We start from the raw sequence: 12,531 nt of genomic DNA, 5'->3' as shown, positions 1-12,531 counted from the left end.
TACATTTCAACTCAAAAAACATTAACTTATGCTAAAACAGTGACGTTTGGAGATTGTTTTTGATATGACAAAGTTACAAGCGTTACCCTCACTTTGCATTTGTCCCCATCTCCGTATTAGAAGAATGGATCACTCATCTCACGAGAGGCAAATGTACCACCTCAAGGCACAATATGGACATTCTGCTTTCATGTTTAACACAGCAGTCATATTTTAAGCCTTGTTTAACAATGTGCCAAAGAGTATTCTACTTGTTACCTCCATTTCATAACAAATATTCACATTATAGGAGACGGTCTAACTAAAATACACAACCAGTCTCATCCATTGCTTTTTTGAAGCTGTCGGAGCTTGACCTACATAAGCACCTTGCAATAGTGCCGTCTGCCACCAGGTGGCACAGTAGCCTAATGACCCAAATACTTTGCAAACAATTGTGGAATTACAAACATTTAGGGGAATAAGTCAAAAATACAAACGGCTGTAAGAAAAGCAAAAAAAGATTTATTGGTAAATCCCGTGTTAGAAAGAATCAATTACAATAGTCATGTTGTAGAAACAAACATACTCAACACCAATTTGCAAAAACAAAAAAGGAACGGTGAACATTTCTTTCCAAGAAAGGTAAGATTTGAAGAAGTCGCCAATGTCCTAGGTGGTGGTGGTCACCACACTCTGCAGCAAAGTGATGTTGTCTCCTTTCAACATGACCCTCCCTGGGAGACACAGAGGAAGAAACAAAAGTGGAGGCGGATCAGAAGAGCGAGATGATGGATGGAAAGAGATATAAAGTGACACTTCACTTTTGGACCATCGAGTTGGCCACAGACGATAGGGAGCCTAGTGTCACAGTGCTTGTGTGATCTGTACAATGTTTGTGTCTCGCTCTACTAAAAATAATTTTTAAAAATGCCAGCAGTGCAATGTTTTGGGATGAAACAAAAGTCAAGGGACAATATTTTTTAGTTATGATTTGGAGTGGTGAGATAGGTCTTAGGGAAACACTTTTTTGTTGAGTGAAATTGAGATGCCCCCTAAAATTGTACAGCTTAAGTTTTCAGAAGCCTTTACAGGATTTTAAACCTGAATTTTTCAAACACGTTTTGCAGCACACATTTTGACATGTCATAACAGGAAACGCACAGGTGAAACTGATTTCAGGGACCAGCTCATCTAAACGGACTGCAGATAATATTTAATGTTGGAAATTGCTGTGCTTTCCCTGCTCTGACATAACATTTGTGCAGCATAATACTAGTGACCAGTGCTACAAAATTAATGTGAAATGCAGAGACCAAGCTACAAAACAAATAAAAAAATGCATTCATTACCCAGCGGCTTTCTGTTCTTGGTCTTCATGTGGACCTCCTCGGCATCATCTAGAACCAGGTTCATGTACTCATCAAAACCCTTAGAGACGGAACAGTAAGCCACAAATTAGTTTCAGTGCATCAACATTTTCACATTCTAAATCCCTCCCATTTGTCAGTGAGGCTGGCTTTCAGTCTCAACAAATGCAAAAATCATCATAAATTGCTCGGTTCAATGTTATGAAAGCCTTGGGGTCTAACTTCATGAGAACGTGCACTTTTATGAGATTTGAACATAAGTAATAGGGTTGCAAAATTCCAGGAATATTCAATTTGGAAACTTTCCACGGGAATTAACAGGAATAAACTGGAAATTTGGAGGTAATTTAATCTGTATTTGCCTTGTCATAAGCAGACATGTATGCAAACCTTTCATAATACAACTTCTAAAATGAAATTTTTGACTTTGACATTCCGAAAGCTGCGAATAGTCAGGTGATGGTGTACTTTTGTGTGGACATACATACTTCCTACTCTCACTGCTGTTAGTCTACTGTATACAAATAAACTTGGTATTAAAATTAACATGGCTTCAGATTACCAAGTAATTAATATGCTAATGACAAACAGTGTTAGGAAAGTTCACTTTCTACATGAACTAGTTCAGCTCATAATTGAAAATTTTGAACTAAGTTCACAGCTCCAAAAAATGAACTAGTTCAGTTATTTTTTCAATATGTTGCAACCTATAATTGAAATCTCTAGCTGTCTGCAATACCGCTCTTGGCCTCTACGCAACTCGGCGCTCTCACACTTGCCAGGTATAGGGCTGAAACATTTAGAGGCAACACTGATGACAAAGACTTTCAAAAACAACAGAACGTTTCATGTTTATGTTTTTGGCAGCCAATGCTCCAACCAGCTGCACTTAGGGTCTAGCTGAGCTAGGCGTGCATAGTCTCATTCTCAACTACATTTAAGATCCCCGTTATATGCTTTTGCAAAAAAAAAATTAGACAAATCTTTTTTTCAAAATTCCCATGGAAACTTTCCGGAACCTTTGCAACTCTAATAAGAAATAAGTATATCATTCTGCTCAGTTTGTGGGGAGGTGTCAATTATAAACATTAACCTAGGGACCAAAAACAGGAACTGCACATCAGTCTTTAATAAAACACCCAGCATCTTGGTGTATAAAGTCAGTGTAAAGGCACTTTTACAGATTTAAACAAAATCTGTCCGGCTGCAATATTAATGTGCTGCATACAGTAATCAAATACATAATATGTTGAATTTGCCATTCTGCACAATGAGCACCTTCATTACTACTTTTGTACACTTACAAAAATAGGATTTTTGAATACAGGAACTTTACACGGCGGTATGATTATTTAAAGTTTTAGTTCTGAGTCCTACATCAACAACTGAGTCGGCCGAGCCATAAACAACTCAGTACCGAAAAAATAAGCAGCGCTCATTGTGTGCGAGATGGGAGTTTGAACAATCAATCGGAACCATGTCACCATCTACATATAACCTTTTGCCAAAGGACAGTGTTTTAGTAGTTCCACAAACTCAAACAAAAAACAAGTAACTTATGGACTCATGTCTCATCTGATTACTGGTTGTTTTTGTTGTGTTTTTGCATCTTGAAGAAGTTCTCCGGAAATTACTTTGTGAGTTTGTGTTTCCTGAACAAATGCAAGGTCCAGGGATTGTATGTGCTCGGCTTCTGCCAAGCGGTTTGTAGCTCCGTCACTGTGAACTAAACACTCAAAGTCACGACTGTTTGCTGTCCTGGTTCCTAAACGGTGGAATGAGATCCCCATTGGCATCAGGACAGCAGAAAGTCTGTACATCTTCCATCACAAAATAAAAACACATCTAAGGAAAGTAGTATCGTAGTAGCACTTAAATGGCACTTACTAATAGCATTGTGTAGTTAATTTTATTGAAGAAATTGTACTTTCTTGATTTTTGTTGTTAACAACGTACTGTTAACCATGTTGTACTCATGGTTAAATGCACTTATGGTAAGTCGCTTTTGGTAAAAGCGTCAGCTAAATGAAATGTAATACGATAAAGCCCTGAGGCAATTGTGATTTTGGGCTATTCAAAATACATTTAAGTTTTTGTCATCTGAACAACTTTCTCGTTGACTACATCTCAGAATGTCCTCCAGGCCATCCGGCCCAATGACTGTATTCTTCAGCCATACATTAATGATTTAAGTGTGGGAATTAAGTTCTCCTCTGCATTGTACTCCAGCTCAATAAAATAGAAAAGAGCAAACCAAATACATATATATATATATATGAAACTTACAATAATGCAGCCCTCTATCCGCATGTTCACCTGTTCATACAACCAGACCTGGATTCGTGAACGCTGAGGAGAGAACGAGAGATGAGCGTCCCATTTAAACTTATCATACAAACAAATCAGAACAAAATAAGGGGGTTAACTAAATACTTACATTCTGTAGATACCTGAAAATTAGGTTCTGATACATGGAGTCAAGGAAATGTGCGGTTCAAGAGCAAACACACACTGACACACAAGCTAAACATGTTCCATCATAAAGGGTTATTGCACAGGATACTGCACATGTTGCCAGATAGCTTTTCACACTTCTCCACGCTGAAGCACGTTGTACATTTGAAGAAAAAAAACTATGCAACCACTCAATGCACCCAAGCAACAATGAATCTGCATGTCGTAAAGCCACATAGTATCGGACATGTTGAACGCAGGTCGGCGTGCCACGGGGTCCCCCCGTTTTGTAACGTACAACACAGCGGCTATATTAACACATTGCATATTTTCGTATTTTGAAAAGACACGTCGTTTCAATAGTCGTTATCCAACCCAGCAGCGCGGCTCAAACAAGGGGAATGAATGACTAGCTAGCGAGCTAACGACAACGGTTAGCCTAGCTGCTAAGTTATTGTAGCACGCAACTCGACCACGCAGCGACATAAGAAAGGATACAATGGGCTGCACCATAACCTTCTGGACCTTCTGTCCTTGTCCTCTGTACGCCATTTCTTCCAAGAAAATACCAGCAGTAGGTATTTGGTTTAAAAATTGCACCTTTTTATATTAGAGTGCAGGTCAACGAAACGCTCACGTTGTGAGGTTGCTATTTAATGGCGGGTTTTCTTCCGCGTGCTGATGCCGGTTATAATAAAGATGTCGCATTGATTTGTGTCAGCGCCCCTGCGGGCGGGAGGTTACTACTGCATCAACTGGTTGCTCCACAGACAGGTATTTACACGCGCCAATGTGTGTACAGTCTGGTATTTTTCCGTGTGCACGCGCATGCATTTCACTTTGGAAAGCTATTGACAAAAATGGCGAAACGGATCTTCTCACAACTGATGATAGCTATGTAATAGCTATGTAAATTCTCAGCCGGTTAAGGGTTTGGGGTCACTTGGCAGGAAAGGTTCATCCATTTTACCCTTGTTCTGCTCTCAGAAAGTCCTCCTCAGAAATATGTTCTCTTGAATGAAAGGGTTTGTAAAAAAAATAATAATTGTGTTTTGTATATGAAGAGCAAAACTGACAATTGAAAGTGCAGAAAGAGTTTTTTTTCGCAATAGTTAGATAAGAATAGAACTACAGAGGGCCCACAATATTTAGAGCCCAAATGCACCAATGAGTTTCAAGAATGAGCTTGGGTCATTGACGCACATTAAAAAACGAATGGTATTTGGGAGGAAATAGTTGGAACATTATTGTCCTCTGGCTTGTAAGAACACTGTTTTATTCAAGTTCTTCTTCTTGTTCTTTTGGGGCCATGTACAGCCACATGTGCCACCTGCAGAAAAGCTCCAGAATCCACCATCAAAGCAAAGCTTGCCGTTTGACTCAAAACCAGAGTCTCTTTGCTGCATTCATGATGTCCAATGTCTACTTCCATACTCTTATTTAAATATATCTGTGCTTGTTGATATTAGGATAACACACTTTGTTGGGAGGAGGGCAGCACTGTCCAAATCTATCATCAACATGTAACATTCACTTTTTATGAAGCCAAACATTCCTTTTTGTAACAATCAATGTGAAAAGTGCTCATCCCTTTCAACAGGTTCTCATACAAAGTACTTCTAATACATACCATATGGTGACACACCACTGGCACATTCTTACATCCGTGAATCAAAAAAACGTTACATTAATAATAATAATAATAATAATAATAATAATAATTTCAAGTCATTATTACAGTATAGCACACTTTATTATTTGGCTTTTAATATGTTCACAATTTCCTTGTGTTTTGTTGCCATGGCCAGGTTAGCCCACCAGGTGGCCCCATGGGAAGGAAGAAACAAAACCACGATTCAAGCGCTCTCTCATCCACCAATGCTGCCACAACCAATGAACAACATTGTTCTCTCAGTGCTTGAACTTGAACTTACATTAATACGCTCTCTGTAGCTGAATGGGAGCAAATCCTTGAAGCCAAGGAGAATGGAGGCCGTTACAGTGGTCTGTCAATGGCATGGATTTAGGAACGACACTGGTGTAATGTTGAGCAGTCCACATTCTTTGATGTGTTTATGATTTTTAACCTCTGATGAGCTGTAAGGAACACGGACTCAACACCACGGAATTTCGCTCTCATCTTTGCAAGTTCCAGAAGTCAATTTCAAGACTGGCAGTTTTCGCGAAAAAAACATGACTTTTCATCGTGTGCATTTCTTAATTCTACATGTTGCGTCAGATAAGAAATGACTCATATTAGTAGGTTGTGTGATAACATATGTAGTTTAGAAAGAGGAAGAAAAAGTATCATTAAGAAAAATCTCTACGGTATGCCAAAAATTGTAATAAATAAATGTACTTTTGTTTTTGCCCAAAATGCCCCTTGCAGCAGTTGACGCCTCTAGAGGGCGCTGCATCACATATTAAAGACTCCAGCAGGCGCAGGAACCAGGGTTCTGACAGAACATCTGAAGTTGAACTGCAGCGTCTCCAGAAGAAACCTTTAATAATCTGCGTTCGCTCCCGATCTCGTGTCCTACACGTTGGCCACCCATATTTAAGATAAAGCTTCCAGAAACAACTTATCTCTTTATCTTTAATCTAAAAAAAAAACACAGCAATCCAAAACACACCCATTGCTCCCGTGCCAAGAAGAAGGCCCTGAAGTCTGGTTGCCAGACACTTCATAACAATCAGCCTACATCCAACCATAATTGGCCAAGGTATTCCCTCTTGATATTTATAGAGGGCATTATATAAAGCCGGATTGGCAATTTCTCTGTTGTGCACAATATACCTGTAACATGATGAGCCGAGGGCGTAGGGGCTACAGCCTTGAGTGTGCAGTTAACAATAGTATTAATAACATACAACATAGCCCCCCCTGCCCAGAGGAGAAAGTGTGACGAAAATTAGCAGCCGAGGACAGACGAGAGTCCGCATGTGGGGAGGGAAAGAGAAGACGCAAGGAGCCTCGGTGGCGCAGGCCGAGGTGTCGCCTTTCGGGGGTTGGTGGTTGGAGGGAGGGACCCCATCTTAAAAGGCCGGGATGGCCGGTGGCGTGCGTTGCTCATCGGGCATCGCTGTCAAGTGCCACATGCTTGTCTTTGCGCTTTTAGGGGGCAGGAAGAGGGGGGGCCAGGAATTGGCCCGCTGACTTTCAATGCCACTTGCCTGCTCACATTCTCAAGGAGGGCGACAGCAGACACTGCCCCCGAGTCCAGATAACAATGTTAACACACACACACACACACACACACACACACACACACACACACACACACACACACACACACACACAGATAGATAGATAATTACTTTATTGATCCCCAAAGGGAAATTCTGGGTTCAAGTAGCTCGACACATCACACAACATAATATATACATACACACACTATTAAAAAAGATTGTCCAAAAGAAAAATTAAAAAACAAGAACTTTTTTTTTTAAAACATTAAATAAAATAAGTTGGTTGAGAAGAAGTCCAGGCTGGGGTGGAGGGAGGGGGTCGTGTTGTGCAGGCTAACATAGCCGGTAGCCAGTAGGGGCGTTGTGCAGGGGGCTAACATAGCCAGTAGACAGTGAACCCCGTATATAAATTGTGAGTGAGTGGGTTGGGGGCTGTGCATATTTGAGGGGGTGGAGACTATGCAGAGAAGTCTAACACAGTACCTTTGATAGACTTTGACAGATTGAACAGTTGTATGGCTCTGGGGATGAATGATTTACCCAGCCTATCGGTTTTACATGACAGCGAGCGCAGTCTGCAGCTGATCACACTCTTCTGTTGATTGATTGTATTGTAGAGTGGATGGTTTTTATCGTCCATGATGGTGAGCAGTTTGGTGAGGGTCCTTTTGTCGGCGACTGCAGCGACTCCCCAGCACACCACCGCATAGAAGAGGACGCTGGCGACGACGACACCTCAAGGAGTTTGCTGCAGACATTGAATGACCGCAGCCTCCTCAGAAAGTACAGCCGGCGCTGCCCTTTCTTGTAGATTGAGTCCGTGTTGGAAGACCAGTCCATACACATAAAAACACACACACACACACACACACACACGCACACAGGTGTCATGCTATCAAGGCCTTAGTCTTAGTCCAGATCACATGGGCATCTTCTGCTATCAGGAAAGAGACCATAATGACATCATTGAGAAGGATGAAACAAGTTAAAATGACACTGTAAGACATTGCTGGAATATCCTATAAATAGGGAACATTGCACGCATACCCAAACAGGATACCCTGCCACTACTTGCCATGTGTGTGTGTGTTGTTTAAAAAAAAACAATGTTTCCTCAATTTCCACGCCTGTTACCCCTCTCTTTTTTTGTCCGACCCAGCCTTAACGGAATTGCCCTGGTTAGATCAACCTCCTCTCGACATCACTTCCTGTTCCTGTTAGTGGCGATTGTTCTGAAGGGAAAGGGAAGGCAGACGGGATGGGGAAAGGGGACGAAGGGCAGCGGTGGCGGGGGGGAGGCTAAGGCTTTGTTTCCCTCTCGGCCTTACCTGCCAGAACTCCCCCTCCCCACACCTGACAGGCTTGACCCCTGCAGGCCAATGGCAGAGCCGGCCAGACAACCCGCTGGCTGGCTGTTTCCTGCCTCGCTGACTGACAGGATATTTGTAGCGTGCTAGGAAGACAGTTTGAATTAGACTACTCGTCTGAGGCAGTTTCTTTCGCAGTTTAATAACATTTTTGGTTAGATTTTTGTACTTTAGATACAGGATTCCAATTCTTGAGGTTATGTATTTCTACTTTAAATGCATATTTTTACTTATCGGAAGGACAGCAAAGTCACAACTGTTTGCTATCCTGGCTCCCCAATGGTGGAATGAACTCCCCATTGACATCACGACAGCAGAGAGTCTCTACCTTCCGCCGCAAACTCTTTTCCGACTATACCTTAAATAAAGAAAGTAGCACCTTATTAGCACATTAGTAGCACTTAATTGTCACTTACTGATAGCACTTTGTAGTTTAACTTTCGAGAAGAAATTGTACTTTCTTGACTGTTGTTAATAAGTTTATACTCATGGTTGAATGCACTTATTGTAATTCACTTTGGATAAAAGCGTCAGCTAAATGAAATGTAACGTAATGAGAGGCCACATCAAAAGCTACAATGTGCAACGTCTTTGTCTTCCAGAAAGAGGAATGTTGTGACGATATGGTGCGTTCCATTTGAACTGCGATGTCGGGATTTGCACATTCCAAGTTGGAAGTTTCAACCATAGACTGTAAATAAGAAGTTTTGCCGTTGCCATCTTGGATTACGGCCATCCCCATTTATTTATTTTTTGCAGCCAATGAACGAAAGTGACCATATTTAGAATGCGGATTAGTGACGTAGAGACACCATATACATCTCTGGTAACGGCAGCGACCTGTCAATCACAGTAAGCCCGCCCTAAAGCATACCTATATGTTACTAAATATAACGTCATGTTGTATTGAAGAAGACTTGAAACTAGAGATCAAGACCATAAACTCATGTTTACTGAGGTAATAAATGAAGCAAGAAGTGGGGTTGTTTTCTCATACCCTTCTATGCACAGGTGACGCAAACTGCAGTCCCCTGTTTGAAAGCTTTGTGTATTTTTTACCCATCCAGCAACCGACCTCATCTTGTGCAGAGTTCTGAAGACTCATTTTACCGTAAAAGTCGGGTTAAAAGCCGCTCCTTCCTTCAGTGGAGGTCCCTGCTGTAGCAAGCTAGCGCTGCTGCTGCTACTGTCTGTGTCCATGCTGCCCGAGTCGGGCTGCTCTCGGGGCGCTAGCAGAGAGCTAGCAGAGAGCTAGCAGAGAGCTAGCAGCAGCACTAGCTGACTACAGCGAGTGAGGACACCCACCGAAGGTGTTAACGGCGTTGAACCCGACTTTTACGGTAAATCTTGTTTGTAATGCAAGAAAAGTTAAAATAATCCACGACAAAAATATCTAAATCATGACACAATGTCATTGTATGGGAACGTCATTTTTTGAGGAGACAGAGAAAACTAAAACAATTTACACTATCTCACTTTAATATCTTCATCACAACACACCTTCTGGCTTCCCGATGTGTTGAGATGAACATACTGTTAAAGCCAGAGACTCTGAGTGGGGTTTTTGTGAGTATCGGGGTGGTGGCATGTGAACTGCCACCCTATTCATGCTCTGTGTGACGCACGGGTCGGCATTTTATGGCGCGGCTCCCCCCAGTCAATGGTATCGCTCACGGACGTGATAGCAGTCAGTAAGAACAAACATTGATTACTGAAATTTATGTTCCCTTCATTCAAAGTAGACAATCAAAAAGACTCTACCCTGGGAAGCAATTATAGAAACATGTGCGATCATGTTTTTGTTTTTATTTTCTGTGGCCAAACTTGACCAAATATGGAGTTTTCCGATGCGAGTCATGACCTAATTATTTCTTATGTTCTACTTCAATGTACTGCCTTTATACATCAGTAGATGCGGCAAAAAAAACAGGTTATGGTTTGTGGCATGTTGCCTCACAGCAAACACCAATGTGTGCATGTACATTTACTCTGTTTGCACTCAAAATGACCTGAAATCCCCCATTTTGTGTATTTTCACATTTTGATTTCATTTGATTTACTACTACTGGGATAAAAGAAGGCGAAAAAATAAGACAGACATCAAGTAACAAACTGCCTTTTGTTTTTTATTTTTGTTAATTCATGCAAAGCACTCACTTTCGCGATGTAAGGTGGCTGTGCTTGTCGGGAACAAATGTGGAAAGAGAGGTGAGGTCTTTTGTGGCCTAAGGTGGAGAAAAGTCTGACAGCTGCTGAGAATGTGACAACATGATCATCTCCATGAATTCACTGTGATGTTCAGCGACGCAGTTACAGTTGGTAACATTTATGAAATAAAACCTAGCTTTTTGTTATATTTGCTCAAACTATCACTATTCCCTCACAGTCGTATGTAAGAGAAATACTCTGTGAAAACATCTTGTTCCTCTGTCTCCTTTTGAACAAGAGTCCCCCAGGCCTGAAGGAAAATTACCAATCGGAGTCGAGGAGTAGCTGACGCAGCTGTCAATCACTTCTGCGTGAAGCTTGGGGGCTGATCAAATTGGAATCAAAGGATTTGTTACTCTATCACTTGTTCCTCGCCTCAAATGTCCTCAAAAAATATATGTTTTTGTTTAATGTTGGAAACAGTCGAGCCAAAACCAAGCACCGCGCACCGGCCTGTAGCAAACAGTACACAAAAACATGTAGGGTGAGAAATAGGCGGTGGTGGTAACATAATCTTGATATCTAACAGCATTGCCCATAGACTGTTTATAAAAAGTGGACGTAGTCATTGTGTCATCACCCATTGGTTTTATGGATTGCATACATGAGTTTTGCGATTTTGCCGTCGGCATGTTTTTTTTTTTGCAACCAATGAATTGTGTGACCATATTTGGAATGCGGAGGAGTGACGGAGTGTACTGACCTGTCAATCACACTAATCCCTGCCCTAAAGTATGCTCTGATGTATGGTCTATTTGACTTTCAATGGATTAGAATTTACTAAATGAACATTATATTGTATTGAAGAAGACTTGAAATCAAAGATTGAGACCATAAACCTATGTTACAATGTTAACTAAAACAAGAGAAAAGTTGAGTAATTTTCTCATAGACTTCTATACAATCTGACTTCTCTTTGCAACTGGAGAAGTCGTCCCCTGCTGGTCAGTAGAGATGCTTTCTGCTGAGTAAATCGGCTATACTCAGCAGAACCATAGCTTGCCGCCTGGCCCTGTCTAGTTTGACATTTTGTCGTTCACTATCAGTAATTGACAGCTGCTGTTCGAAGCTGTGATTGGCTGGTTTTGTCTGGACACACGGAGGAATCTTGCATGTGCCACTAGGGGCGCTAAAAAGAAGCAGAGGAATCCGCAGTGCATCTGTCTCATGAGCTGATGTCAGGATGTAGTGATAGTTTGAACAAATATGATTCAAAGTTATTTTTGATGAAAGCAGCTTCAAGGGAAATCCACACAACTATAAATCTATATATTGTGCGGCTAAGCTCTCAAACCTTTTGTTTTTGGGTGGTGAATGAGTCCGTTTATAACGTCAGCGTGCCTGAATATGCTTGACCTCTGACCTTTGTTTCTTGAATGAGTAATGCCAGAATCAGTGACAATCAATAAATGACATCTCGTGGGGGATTGCCAGGCCACGCCAGGCCCTCGGCACAGAAGAAAGAGGAAGAAGAAGAAAAATAAATTGTTTCCAACTTGTTCACACTTTTTCTGTTCAACAATTCATTCAATAGCCAGTGCCTCGGACTCGCTCATGTGGTTCTTATCTTGTTTTAACAGCACCGTCGAGATGCACAATACATTTATTTTCCCTCCAATTAACACGGTGAATAATACGCAGGTCCGATAAGGGCTTTTTGTTCCAAACAGTGTTTGTGAAACCGAGGAAATGTGGAGGCATTTTTCATTGTGAGGCTGTTTGGCTGCAACACTCGGGATCTGACGAACACGTCGGCCAGAGCTGCTTCGAGAAGTGGCAGGGGTCAGTGGCAGCGTGGGGGTGAGGAGGGAGGAGCAGTAGAGCTTTATCGATATCGATATTTTTTTAGCCGTTTTTTGACCAGGAATATTTCCCATTGTGATTTCCAAATCTCAAAGGAGTCCTGGCCAAGACTGCAACATCAAAGTTTTACATAACAGACCAAAATAACAAGCCAAAAAACA

The 12,531-nt window shown here is 41.5% G+C and overlaps 1 protein-coding gene across 1 annotated transcript; it reads right to left on the bottom strand.

Annotated features, from left to right (window-relative positions):
- Positions 1-482: 482 nt before the first annotated feature.
- Positions 483-4,483, bottom strand: snrpe (small nuclear ribonucleoprotein polypeptide E). The gene is made up of 5 exons (XM_068594379.1): positions 4,302-4,483; positions 3,787-3,813; positions 3,636-3,698; positions 1,332-1,410; positions 483-716 (listed from the first exon to the last, which is right to left on the bottom strand). Exons 1-5 carry the CDS (start codon positions 4,353-4,355, stop codon positions 652-654), a joined length of 288 nt encoding a protein of 95 aa, XP_068450480.1. The 5' UTR covers positions 4,356-4,483; the 3' UTR covers positions 483-651.
- Positions 4,484-12,531: the final 8,048 nt, after the last annotated feature.

Source organism: Clinocottus analis, unplaced genomic scaffold, assembly GCF_023055335.1.
Source record: "Clinocottus analis isolate CAN_PGR_092001 unplaced genomic scaffold, fCliAna1.0.p SCAF_3, whole genome shotgun sequence".
Classification (NCBI taxonomy): Eukaryota; Metazoa; Chordata; class Actinopteri; order Perciformes; family Cottidae; genus Clinocottus; species Clinocottus analis.
The sequence above is the reverse complement of the archived record's forward strand: the minus strand, read 5'-3'. Positions and strand labels throughout refer to the sequence as shown.